The 14,628-nt window shown below is 44.4% G+C and overlaps 1 protein-coding gene across 2 annotated transcripts in view; it reads right to left on the bottom strand.

The window, feature by feature from the left end:
• The window catches only part of LOC106590466 (adenylate cyclase type 9), a 108,138-nt gene that overhangs the window by 14,407 nt on the left and 79,103 nt on the right, over positions 1 to 14,628 (bottom strand). Inside the window, exons 1-2 of one of the 2 annotated variants that reach the window (XM_045708103.1) lie at positions 2,933 to 3,152; positions 2,465 to 2,745 (exon numbers count right to left, since the gene is read on the bottom strand). In XM_045708103.1, coding sequence (XP_045564059.1) covers positions 2,465 to 2,679 — 215 coding nt within the window. In that variant the 5' untranslated portion in view covers positions 2,680 to 2,745; positions 2,933 to 3,152. Of the gene's footprint in view, positions 1 to 2,464; positions 2,746 to 2,932; positions 3,153 to 14,628 lie in introns of those variants that run through there. The other variant, XM_045708105.1, reaches the window with a different exon arrangement.

A 14,628-nucleotide genomic window follows, 5' to 3' on the forward strand; every position in this document is an offset into this window, starting at 1 on the left:
CAGCAGTGCAGTAGTATCTAACAACAGTGCAGTAGTATCTAACAGCAGTGCAGTAGTATCTAACAACAGTGCAGTAATATCTAACAACAGTGCAGTAGTATCTAACAGCAGTGCAGTAGTATCTAACAACAGTGCAGTAATATCTAACAACAGTGCAGTAGTATCTAACAACAGTGCAGTAGTATCTAACAACAGTGCAGTAGTATCTAACAACAGTGCAGTAGTATCTAACAACAGTGCAGTAATATCTAACAACAGTGCAGTAGTATCTAACAACAGTGCAGTAATATCTAACAACAGTGCAGTAGTATCTAACAACAGTGCAGTAGTATCTAACAACAGTGCAATAGTATCTAACAACAGTGCAGTAGTATCTAACAGTGCAGTAGTATCTAACAACAGTGCAGTAGTATCTAACAACAGTGCAGTAGTATCTAACAACAGTGCAATAGTATCTAACAACAGTGCAGTAGTATGTAACAGCAGTGCAGTACTATCTAACAGCAGTGCAGTAGTATCTAACAACAGTGCAGTAGTATCTAACAACAGTGCAATAGTATCTAACAACAGTGCAGTAGTATCTAACAACAGTGCAGTAGTATCTAACAGCAGTGCAGTAGTATCTAACAACAGTGCAATAGTATCTAACAACAGTACAGTAGTATCTAACAACAGTGCAGTAGTATGTAACAGCAGTGCAGTACTATCTAACAGCAGTGCAGTAGTATCTAACAACAGTGCAGTAGTATGTAACAGCAGTGCAGTAGTATCTAACAACAGTGCAGTAGTATCTAACAACAGTGCAATAGTATCTAACAACAGTGCAGTAGTATCTAACAACAGTGCAGTAGTATCTAACAACAGTGCAGTAGTATCTAACAACAGTGCAATAGTATCTAACAACAGTGCAGTAACAACAGTGCAGTAGTATCTAACAGCAGTGCAGTAGTATCTAACAGCAGTGCAGTAGTATCTAACAACAGTGCAATAGTATCTAACAACAGTGCAGTAGTATCTAACAGCAGTGCAGTAATATCTAACAACAGTGCAGTAGTATCTAACAACAGTGCAGTAGTATCTAACAGCAGTGCAGTAGTATCTAACAACAGTGCAGTAGTATCTAACAGCAGTGCAGTAATATCTAACAACAGTGCAGTAGTATCTAACAACAGTGCAGTAGTATCTAACAACAGTGCAATAGTATCTAACAACAGTGCAGTAATATCTAACAACAGTGCAGTAGTATCTAACAACAGTGCAGTAGTATCTAACAACAGTGCAGTAGTATCTAACAACAGTGCAGTAGTATCTAACAGTGCAGTAGTATCTAACAACAGTGCAGTAGTATCTAACAACAGTGCAGTAGTATCTAACAACAGTGCAATAGTATCTAACAACAGTGCAGTAGTATCTAACAGCAGTGCAGTACTATCTAACAGCAGTGCAGTAGTATCTAACAACAGTGCAATAGTATCTAACAACAGTGCAGTAGTATCTAACAACAGTGCAGTAGTATCTAACAACAGTGCAATAGTATCTAACAACAGTGCAGTAACAACAGTGCAGTAGTATCTAACAACAGTGCAGTAGTATCTAACAGCAGTGCAGTAGTATCTAACAACAGTGCAGTAGTATGTAACAGCAGTGCAGTAATATCTAACAGCAGTGCAGTTGTATCTAACAACAGTGCAGTAGTATCTAACAACAGTGCAGTAGTATCTAACAGCAGTGCAGTAGTATCTAACAACAGTGCAGTAGTATCTAACAACAGTGCAGTAGTATCTAACAGCAGTGCAGTAGTATCTAACAACAGTGCAGTAGTATCTAACAGCAGTGCAGTAGTATCTAACAACAGTGCAGTAGTATCTAACAACAGTGCAATAGTATCTAACAGTGCAATAGTATCTAACAGCAGTGCAGTAGTATCTAACAACAGTGCAGTAGTATCTAACAACAGTGCAGTAGTATCTAACAGCAGTGCAGTAGTATCTAACAACAGTGCAGTTGTATCTAACAACAGTACAGTAGTAAATAACAGCAGTGAAGTAGTATCTAACAACAGTGCAGTAGTATCTAACAACAGTGCAGTAGTATCTAACAACAGTGCAGTAGTATCTAACAACAGTGCAGTAGTATCTAACAGCAGTGCAGTAGTATCTAACAACAGTGCAGTAGTATCTAACAACAGTGCAGTAGTATCTAACAACAGTGCAGTAGTATCTAACAACAGTGCAGTAGTATCTAACAACAGTGCAGTAGTAAATAACAACTAGTCCAGGGTCAGCTTTAGACTGTCAATCATTCCACTAAAGCCACCTACTATCGCCCAACGCTAATATGCTCCTCTAAACTGGTTCAGAGTCAGGGTTTATGACTGAACTCTGGTCTAGGTTATTTAGATGTACTGAACTCAAAACAGTTCATAAGTAAAGTCAAAAGCCACCATACTCCCTCCTGTCCTCACCTGTCCTCCTTGATGACATCAACAAAATGGACGTCACTCTTCTCCCTGAAGTTCTTGGAGCGTAGCGGGATGAGGGCGGAGTGGTCCATGCCTGTGCCTCCCGGTCCCGCCCCTCCTGGACCCCCCATACCCAGGCTGGTACCCGTCCCTGTGCCCGTACTGGTCTTCTTTTCTTTCTCCTGGAGCATGTCGCATAGAGAGCTCTGGCTGGCCATTACCAAGTCCTCCAGTGGAGGACTGAGAATGCCATTCAGAGCCCTGGGGCTGCAGCCTGGAGTAAACTACAGAAGAAGAAGGAGAGAGAGGGATGTGTGTTAGACAAGTGTGTGGTGCAGGTGTGTGTTATTAGTAGGTGTGTGGTAAGCTACGTTGGCATAGCAGTGTGTTGTCAGTGTGTGTGTTTGTGTGTGTGTGTGTGTGTGTGTGTGTGGATGCGTCCTTGCGTGCCTGCATAGGCGTGTGATCTACCTTGGCGCTGTTAGTCTTATGTTCATCCTGGCATCCATTGAGTCCGGCCCCCTCCTCTGTCTGCTCCCCATTCACAGTGCAGGACACACAGAGGGCAGCAGCCCCCCCCAGGCATGAGGGCAGAGGTGTGGGGGCGAGGGCACGGGGTCAGGATGTCCTGAGAACAACCACACTGAGCATGCTCTAACTTCCTCCCTGAGATCAGGTAGGTCTTCATCCCTGCAGAGGGGAAACACACACAGCTGTCAATACACAAGAACACACACTTAATAATACACAGACAACCACCATAACACACACACTTAATAATACACAGACAACCACCATAACATACACACTTAATAATACACAGACAATCACCATAACACACACACTTAATAATACACAGACAACCACCATAACACACACACTTAATACACAGACAACCACCATAACATACACACTTAATAATACACAGACAACCACCATAACACACACACTTAATAATACACAGACAACCACCATAACACACACACTTAATAATACACAGACAACCACCATAACACACACACTTAATAATACACAGACAATCACCATAACACACACACTTAATAATACACAGACAATCACCATAACACACACACTTAATAATACACAGACAATCACCATAACACACACACACACTTAATAATACACAGACAATCACCATAACACACACACGCTCCCACACACAATCAACCCAGCAGTTGCACTGTGCAATCCGAGAGTCAGACAGTTAGTCAGTCAGTCAGTCAGTCAGTCAGTCAGTCAGTCAGTGATTCAGACCTGCCGACAGACAGACAGTCAGTCAGTCAGTCAGTCAGTGATTCAGACCTGTCGACAGTCAGTCAAGTCAGTCAATCAGTCAGTAATTCAGACCTGCCGACAGACAGAGAGAGACAGTAATATAAGCTGTGGTGTATCACAGTGTGTTTGCACAACACCAGACTGTAGTGGCTGAGTTAAAGGGCAATTCCACCACTTTTCAACCTCATTTTCATTATCGCCAGCACAATACCAGTGTATATGGGAAAAATGTTATATCTGATGACATCATCAAAAGAAAACAAAATGTCACAGAGAAGCATGAGGACCTTTCTTATTTTTTTAACCACAGATCATTGAAACGTGCCGTTTTCACATACGTAGAGACACTGGTATTGTGCTGGAGATAATGAATATGAGGTTGAAAAGTGGCGGAATTGCCATTTAAAGGAAAGATTCCCCTATTTTGAATGTTATATAGTTTTTGTGCAGCTCTGAGTGATGTTTTATCGATTACAGGGGTCATTTAATGTTTTAATGTGTATTTGAGCTACTGCCGTTGAAGCTGGCAGAAATACAACTGTCATGATGAGTTTTGTAACATAGTCATCTTTCCTTTAACAATGCTGTGGGGCAAACAAGGAAATACACAAACACTGGATTACTAGAAGTGGCCAACGGCCAGCCGGTATCAGCCTGTTCAAACACGCTAAAGCTAGTTGGGCTAGATAAAGGTATCATAGTTCATATACAGCTAATACTAGCAAGATTAGCTCTCATAATTTTAAACATGGCTAATGCTAGGCAAGTTCAAAAAGAGCTTATACTAAAAGCTTATACTAACTAGGCTAACAAGTGCTCTCACAGTTCAAACACAATGCTAGAATAGGTTAGCTAACTGGTCTCTCAGTTCAAAATGAAATGCTAGCCAGGCTAGATAGATGTCTCACAATTCAAACACAGCCAATGCTAGGCTAGGTTAGCTAGTGCTCTCGTTGTTCAACATTACTGATGCTACCTCTCATAATCAAAACACAGTGGAAGCTCAGGGGATTGTAAGCAAATAGGAAAACTGTAAAACACATTTTAATTAAAAAAAATATTTCTAGGAACTAGTTCCCTGTTCCTGCACTAATGCAAAAGTTCTCTGAATATGTTTTTATGAAAAAAGTGTGTGTCTATGAATATGTTTCAGATGAACACACACACAGGAAAGATGTATCTAGCTACGTGTGATGTGTCAGCCTTTGCTGTGAGTGTATTTGATCTGTATATTAGTAAGCTCATGTATAAGTGTGTGTGCGCGTCAGTCTGTATGTATGAGTTTGAGTGTGTGTGTTTGCACTAGCTCTTTACTGAGTGAGTCACACTCATATTGTGCTTCTCTGTTTCTCTCACGTGTCTTTTAGAATCACCAAGGCTGAGGGCCCATTCATCTCTTCTGTCTTTCTCCTCACTTCATCACTCACTTTCCTCCATCACTATCTATCTCTTCCCTTTACCTTTCTCTCTCTCTCCATATTTTCACTCTACCACTTCCATTGGCAGACACACCACCATAAGAAGAAGTGCTCTTATCTCATTTCCCAGTGTCTCTCTAACTCAATTCAATTCAAGGCATGGGAAACATATATTAACATTGCCAAAACAAGTGAAGTAGATAATATACAAAAGTGAAATAAACAATAAAAATTAACAGTAAACATTACACTCACAGAAGTTCCAAAAGAATAAAGACATTACAAATGTCATATTATGTATATATACAGTGTTGTAACAATGTGCAAATGGTTGAAGTACAAAAGGGAACCCTCTCTCTCTACCTCTCTCTTGCACCTCTCTCTCACACCTCTCTGATTCAGAGGGGTTGGGGCTCCCGAGTGGCGCAGCATTCTAAGGCACTGCATCTCAGTGCTAGAGGCATCTCTACAGACCCTGGTTCGATTCCAGGCTGGATCACAACCGGCCGTGATTGGGAGTCCCATAGGGAGGCACACAATTGGCCCAGCGTAGTCCGTGTTAGGGTTTGGCCGGGGTAGGCCATCATCGTAAATAAGAATTTGTTCTTAACTGACTTGCCTAGTTAAATGGTTAAATAATATTTAAAAAATTATAAATGCGGAAGACATTTCAGTTGAATGCATTCAGTTGTACAACTGACTAGGTATTCCCCTTTCCTCTCTGTCTCCCTCCCTCTCTCCACCCCTCAAATCAGTTCATGAGAACCAAAACCCACCAGACTCTATCTCTCCTCTCTCTCTCTCTTCTGTTGCCAGATCAGTCACTGTCACTGGTGTCACTGTGAACAACATACCTAATATAGTAATATATTCTATTCTAGCCTGTCTGGGTCTCCCTGGCTATCCCTGGGTGTGGGGGTGTGTGTGTGTGCCTCGAAGTTGTGGTCCATTAGCTTGACTAATAGGAGCGTACCGGGCCATGACCTACTGTCTGTCTGTCTGTCTCTGCATGCATGTGTCTGTCTGTCTCTGCATATATGTGTGTGTGTGTCTGTCTGTCTCTGCATATATATGTGTGTGTGTGTGTGTGTGTGTGTGTGTGTGTGTGTGTGTGTGTGTGTGTATGTATGTATGTATGTATGTATGTATGTATGCATGTATGTATGTATGTATGTATCTGTGTGTGTGTGTGTGTGTGTGTGTGTGTGTGTGTGTGTGTGTGTGTGGCTGTGGGCCAGTGAACAGGAACAGGGACGGGGGGAAGAACACTACAGTGTGAGAAACAGCAAGAGGAAGTGAATGGAAAGTTGTATAACAGTGGGCAACACAGCACACACACTCTTACAGTGGTCTTGTTACCAACTGTCTATGTTTACTGAGGCAGGACATGGGAATCAGAGATGAGTGGATTTTATCAAAACAATGTACTGCAAGAAAAGGGAGTGTGTGTGCAAGAGTGTAAGAGAGAGAGAAAGAAAGAAAGAAAAAGAAAGAAAGAAAGAAAGAAAGAGGGAGAGAGAGAGAGAAAGAGAAAGAGAGAAAGGAAAGGAGAGAGCGTAGAGTGAAAGAGAAACAAAAGGAGAGAGGAAAGAGAGAAGGAGTGTGTATTTATGCCTGTTTGTTTGTGTGTGAGAGATGATAGAACCAAGGAGGGCCTACAGCAGCACCTAGATCTTCTGCCAGACCTGAACCCTGACAGTAAATCTCAGTAAGACCACAATAATGTTGTTCCAAAAAAGGTCCAGTCGCCAGGACCACAAGCACAAATTCCATCTAGACACCGTTGCCCTAGAACACAAAAAACGATACATACCTTGGCCTAAACATCAGCGCCACAGGTAACTTCCACAAAGCTGTGAACGATCTGAGAGACAAGGCAAGAAGGGCATTCTATGCCATCAAAAGGAACATAACATTTCACATACCAATTAGGATCTGGCTAAAAATACTTCAATCAGTTATGGAACCCATTGCACTTTATGGTTGGGAGGTCTGGGGTCCACTCACAAACCAAGAATTCACAAAATGGGACAAACACCAAATTGAGACTCTGCATGCAGAATTCTGCAAAAATATCCTCTGTGTACAACGTAAAACACCAAATAATGCATGCAGAGCAGAATTAGGCCGATACCAGCTAATTATCAAAATCTAGAAAAGAGACGTTAAATTCTACAACCACCTAAAAGGAAGCGATTCCCAAACCTTCCATAACAAAGTCATCACCTACAGAGAGATTAACCTGGAAAAGAGTCCCCTTGTCACGACTGTCGTATAGATGAGACCAAGGCGCAGCGGGTACGTGAATACTCATACTTATTTATTAAAGTGAACACGAAAAAACAATGAACAAAGAACGACAGGAACAGTTTAGCAGGCTAACTAAAAGCAGTGCTAAAACAACTACCCACAAACAAACAAGTGAAAACAAGCTCTTTAAATATGACTTTCAATCAGGAACAACGATGAACAGCTGTTCCTGATCGAGAGCCACAGACCACAAAGAAATATAACCACTAGAAAAACCCTAGAATACAAAAACCAGAACATACACCAAAACCCCGGAACACATAAATAAAACACCCCTCTACAATACACATAACCCCCGAACCACATAAAACAAATACCCTCTGCACGTCCTGACCAAACTACAATAACTAATACTTCCTCTACTGGTCAGGACGTGACATTACCCCCCCCCCCAAAGGTGCAGACCCCGTATGCACCTAAACCAAAAAATAAATAAATAAATAAACCCCTAACTAAAGGGAGGGAAGGGAGGGTGGCTGCCGTCAACGACAGCTCCTGTGCTACACCCCCCCCCCCCTCCCCAACCCACCTATACTGGAGGTGGCTCAGGTTCCGGTCTACAACCCCCACCCAACCTGTCCACCCCTGCAGAATACTCAGGGCTGTATAGCGTCTCTGGGGGCTCCGGACTGTAGGCCGACTCTGGAAGCTCCAGACTGTAGGCAGACCCACTCTGTTCCGGACCGTAGGCAGACCCGCTCGGCTCCGGACTGTAGGCAGACTCGCTCGGCTCCGGACTGTAGGCAGACTCACTCGGCTCCGGACTGTAGGCAGACTCACTCGGTTCCGGACTGTAGGCAGACTCACTCGGTTCCGGACTGTAGGCAGACTCACTCGGTTCCGGACTGTAGGCAGACTCACTCGGTTCCGGGCTGTAGGCAGACTCACTCGGTTCCGGGCTGTAGGCAGACTCACTCGGTTCCGGACTGTAGGCAGACTCACTCGGTTCCGGACTGTAGGCAGACTCACTCAGTTCCGGACTGTAGGCAGACTCACTCGGTTCTGAGCTGCAGGCCCTCTCACTTGGTTCCGGACTGTAGGCCGTCTTACTCGGTTCCGGACTGTAGACCCTCTCACTCCGTTCCGAACTGTGGGCCGTCTCACTCGACTCTGAACAGTGGGCCGTCTCACTCGACTCTGAACAGTGGGCCGTCTCTCTTGGTTCCAAACTGTAGGCCGTCTCACTCGGTTCCGGGCTATACACTATTACCGGATACTCTGGACGGGGTACTGTTGCCGGATACTCTGGACGGGGCACTGTTGCCGAACACTCTGGACGGGGCACTGTCGTCGGACACTCTGGACGGGGCACTGTCGTCGGACACTCTGGACGGGGCACTGTCGTCGGACACTCTGGACGGGGTACTGTCTCCGGACACTCTGGACGGGGCGCTGTCGTCAGAAGCTCGGGACTGGGCTGCCGCACTGGAAGCCTGATGCGTGGTGCTGGTACTGGAAGTGCCAGTTTGGGGACACGCACCTCAGGGCTAGTGCGGAGAGCGGGAACAGGCTGAGTTGGACTGGGCTGACGCACTGGAGGCCTGGTGCGTGATGCTGGCTGTGGATATACCGGGCCGTGAAGACGCACAGGCGGTCTCGATCGCACCTCCTGCACAACCCGTCCTGGCTGGATGGAACTAGTAGCCCTGTACGAGCGGAGTGCTGGTACAGGGCGAACTGGGCTGTGCAGGGGCCTGATGGTTGCCGTGCGTAGAGCGGGCGTAGGGTAGCCTGGACCTAGGAGGCGCACCGGTGACCAGATGCGCTGCGCAGGCATCCTCCTACCAGGCTGGATGCCCACTCTAGCACGGCACTTGCGAGGGGCTGGGATCACTTGCACTGGACTGTGCGTGCGTATGGGCGAGATCGTGCGCACTTCTGCATACCTCGGCGCCCTCCACTCCATACGATCCTCACAATAAGCACGGGGAGCTGGCTTAGGGCTCACCCTTGGCCCAGCCAAACTACCCGTGTGCCCCCCCCAATTTTTTTTTATTGGGGGTGCCTCTCCGGCTTCCTCGCCAGCCGTGTTCCCCGGTAGCGTTCCCAGTCCTCACCAGACTTCCTCCATGGGCCCTCTCCGGCCAGAATCTGCTCCCACGTCAAAAACTCCCGACAGTCCATATAATTCTCCCTTTGCTCCCTTCTCCGCTGCTTGGTCCGTGGTTGGTGGGTAGTTCTTTCACGACTGTCGTATAGATGAGACCAAGGCGCAGCGGGTACGTGAATACTCATACTTATTTATTAAAGTGAACACGAAAAAACAATGAACAAAGAACGACAGGCACAGTTTAGCAGGCTAACTAAAAGCAGTGCTAAAACAACTACCCACAAACAAACAAGTGAAAACAAGCTCTTTAAATATGACTCTCAATCAGGAACAACGATGAACAGCTGTTCCTGATCGAGAGCCACAGACCACAAAGAAATATAACCACTAGAAAAACCCTAGAATACAAAAACCAGAACATACACCAAAACCCCGGAACCAACCCCCGAACCACATTAAACAAATACCCTCTGCCACGTCCTGACCAAACTACAATAACTAATACTCCCTCTACTGGTCAGGACATGACACCCCTAAGCAAGCTGGTCATGAGACTCTGTTCATAAACACAAACAGAACCCACAGAGCCCCAGGACAGCAACACAATTAGACCTAACCAAATCATGAGAAAACAAAAAGATAATTCTTTCCAATGTGTCAAGTAATTAACAAAAAAACAGAGCAAACTAGAATGTTATTCGGCCCTAAACAGAGAGTACACAGTGGCAGAATACCTGACCACTGTGACTGACCCAAACTTAAGGAAAGGTTTGACTATGTACAGACTCAGTGAGCATAGCCTTGCTATTGAGAAAGGCTGCTGTAGGCAGACCTGGCTCTCAAGAGAAGACAGGCTATGAGCACACTGCCAACAAAATGAGGTGGAAACTGAGCTGCACTTCCTAACCTCCTGACAAATGTATGACCATATTAGACCAACACATATTTCCCTCAGATTACACAGACCCACAAAGAATTCGAAAACAAACCCGATTATGATAAACTCCCATATCTACTGGGTGAAATACCACAGTGTGCCCTCACAGCAGCAAGCTTTGTGAACTGTTGCCACAAGAAAAGGGCAACCAGTGAAGAACAAACACCATTGTAAACACAACCCATATTTATGTTTATTTACTTTCCCTTATGTACTTTAACCATTTGCACATCTTTATAACACTATATACATAATGACATTTGTAATGTCTTTATTCTTTTGGAACTTCTGTGAGAGTAATGTTTAATGTTCATTTTTATAGTTTATTTCACTTTCGTATATTATCTACTTCATTTGCTTTGGCAATGTTAACATATGTTTCCCATGCCAAAAGCCCTTTGAATTGAATTGGAGAGAGAGTGTGTTTGTGCACTCAAAATGTCATTGAGTTTAGCCTGCCTTGCATAACACACATTCCATATAGGCTTCTATTTGGACGTTTTTCTTACTGTCTAAGATTCAGATGAAACACTTCTATACCATTTACACTAAATACCCAGTTTATAGTAACCAACCCTGTATGTATCTTCACATGTACAAGTCTCATGTAGCCTTATCACCAAAACTACACTGAACAAAAATATAAACACAACATGTGAAGTGTTGGGCCCATGTTTCACGAGCTGAAATAAAAGATCCCAGAAATGCACAGAAAGCTTATTTCTCTCACATTTTGTGCATTAATTTGTTTACATGTCTGTTAGTGAGCATTTCTCCTTTGCCAAGATAATCCATCCACCTGACAGGTGTGGTATATCAAGAAGCTGATTAGACGGCATGATCATTACACAGGTGCGCCTCGTGCAGGTAACAATAAAAGGCCACTCTAAAAGTGCCGTTTTTTCACACAACACAATGCTACGGATGTCTCAAGTTTTGAGGGAGCGTGCTATTGGTATTCTGACTGCAGGAATGTCCACCAGAGCGGTTGCCAGATCATTTAATGTTAATTTCTCTACCATAAGCCACCTCCAATGTCGTTTTAGAGAATTTGGCAGTACATCCAACTGGCCTCACAATTGCAGACCATGTGTAACCACGCCAGCCCAGGACCTCCACATCTGGCTTATTCACCTGCAGGATCGTCTGAGCCTGCCACCCGGACAGCTGATGAAAATGTGGGTTTGCACAACCGAAAAAGTTCTGCACAAACTGTCAGAAACAGTCTCAGGGAAGCTCATCTGCGTGCTGGTCGTCCTCACCAGGGTCTTGACCTGACTGCAGTTCAGCATCATAACCAACTTCAGTGGGCACATGCCCCCCTTCGATGGCCACTGGCACGCTGGAGAGGTGTGCTCTTCACAGATGAATCCCGGTTTCAACTGTACCGGGCAGATGGCTGTACAATATGATCTTGTTGCCAACTGATGCACATTCATAAATCAGCACTGCAGAGCTCTCCATGTCCTATGCCGTGCCCTGATTGTATTACTGTTGATGATATCTGGAAATGTGCATGTACACCCTGGCCCATCTACCATTGCTAGTCCCAATTCTGACTTGTGCTCTGATATCTGCTTCACTGATTTCTGCTCTCGTTAAAGCCTGGGTCTTCTGCACGTTAACACTAGAAGCTTATTAACTAAAATGGATCAATTGAAAGTGTAGGTCCACAGCTCCAATCCAGATGTGTTGGTCATTACTGAGACGTGGTTAAGGAAGAGTGTTTTGAATACTGATGTTAACCTTTCTGGTTATAACTTTTTTCGGCAAGACAGATCTTCCAAAGGTGGTGGAATGGCAATCTTTACCAAGGATCACCTTCTGTGCTCGGTTGTCTCCACCAAGTCTGTCCGCAAACAATTTCATTTGCTGGTTTTGAGCATTAAACTGTCAAATAGCTCTTTGTTGACTGTTGCTGGGTGCTATCGGCCTCCATCAGCACCGGCCTGTACCCTACCTGCCCCAAGCTCTCTCCTGGCCCCTTACACTAAGTCTGAATTTGTCCTGCTAGGTGACCTAAACTGTGACATGCTTACACCAGCTGACCAAGTCCTAAAGCAATGGGACTCCCTAAATCTCTCTCAGATTATTACCAATCCCACAAGGTATGACTCCAAACACCCATCAAAGGCTACTCTTCTTGATGTTATCCTCATAAATAATCCTGATAGGTGTCAGTCTGGTGTTTTCTGTAATGACCTTAGTGATCACTGTTTTACAGCCTGTGTTCGTAATGGCTGCTCAGTGAAACGACCTATCCTGATTTGTCATACAGTGAGGGAAAAAAGTATTTGATCCCCTGCTGATTTTGTACGTTTGCCCACTGGCAAAGAAATGATCAGTCAATAATTTTAATGGTAGGTTTATTTGAACAGTGAGAGACAGAATAACAACAAAAAATCCAGAAAAACGCATGTCAAAAATGTTATAAATTGATTTGCATTTTAATAAGGGAAATAAGTATTTGACCCCTCTGCAAAACATGATTTAGTACTTGGTGGCAAAACCCTTGTTGGCAATCACAGAGGTCAGACGTTTCTTGTAGTTGGCCACCAGGTTTGCACACATCTCAGGAGGGATTTTGTCCCACTCCTCTTTGCAGATGTTCTCCAAGTCATTAAGGTTTCGAGGCTGACGTTTGGCAACTCGAACCTTCAGCTCCCTCCACAGATTTTCTATGGGATTAAGGTCTGGAGACTGGCTAGGCCACTCCAGGACCTTAATGTGCTTCTTTTTGAGCAACTCCTTTGTTGCCTTGGCTGTGTGTTTTGGGTCATTGTCATGCTAGAATACCCATCCACGACCCATTTTCAATGCCATGGCTGAGGGAAGGAGGTTCTCACCCAAGATTTGACGGTACATGGCCCAGTCCATCGTCCCTTTAATGCGGTGAAGTTGTCCTGTCCCCTTAGCAGAAAAACACCCCCAAAGCATAATGTTTCCACCTCCATGTTTGACGGTGGGGATGGTGTTCTTGGGGTCATAGGCAGCATTCCTCCTCCTCCAAACACGACGAGTTGAGTTGATGCCAAAGAGCTCCATTTTGGTCTCGTCTGACCACAACACTTTCACCCAGTTGTCCTCTGAATCATTCAGATGTTCATTGGCAAACTTCAGACGGGCATGTATATGTGCTTTCGTGAGCAGGGGGACTTTGCGGGCACTGCAGGATTTCAGTCCTTCACGGCGTAGTGTGTTACCAATTGTTTTCTTGGTGACTATGGTCCCAGCTGCCTTGAGATCATTGACAAGATCCTCCCGTGTAGTTCTGGGCTGATTCCTCACCGTTCTCATGATCATTGCAACTCCATGATGTGAGATCTTGCATGGAGCCCCAGGCCGAGGGAGACTGACAGTTCTTTTGTGTTTCTTCCATTTGCGAATAATCGCACCAACTGTTGTCACCTTCTCACCGAGCAGCTTGGCGATGGTCTTGTAGCCCATTCCAGCCTTGTGTAGGTCTACAATCTTGTCCCTGACATCCTTGGAGAGCTCTTTGGTCTTGGCCATGGTGGAGAGTTTGGAATCTGATTGATTGATTGCTTCTGTGGACAGGTGTCTTTTATACAGGTAACAAACTGAGATTAGGAGCACTCCCTTTAAGAGAGTGTGCTCCTAATCTCAGCTCGTTACCTGTATAAAAGACACCTGGGAGCCAGAAATCTTTCTGATTGAGAGGGGGTCAAATACTTATTTCCCTCATTAAAATGCAAATCAATTTATAACATTTTTGACATGTGTTTTTCTGGATTTTTTTGTTGTTATTCTGTCTCTCACTGTTGAAATAAACCTACCATGAAAATTATAGACTGATAATTTCTTTGTCAGTGGGCAAACGTACAAAATCAGCAGGGGATCAAATACTTTCTTCCCTCACTGTAGTTGCTTGCTAAAAAACTTAAATGAGCAAGCCTTCATTCATGAACTGGCCTCTGTAAAATGGTATAGAATCAGCTTGATCCCCTCTGTCGAAGACACTTGGACATCATTTTTTTATATTTTCAGTAGTATTGTTAACAAACACGCCCGCATAAAGAAAATTTGAATTAAAAACAACCGTGATCTTGCAGAGTTACTCTACCTCAAGAATTGCATTTGGTGAAAGGCTCGGCACACGCATACTCAGGCTGACTGGCTCTCGTTCAGGCAAATG

Source organism: Salmo salar, chromosome ssa02 (genome assembly GCF_905237065.1).
Source record: "Salmo salar chromosome ssa02, Ssal_v3.1, whole genome shotgun sequence".
NCBI classification, from domain to species: Eukaryota; Metazoa; Chordata; class Actinopteri; order Salmoniformes; family Salmonidae; genus Salmo; species Salmo salar.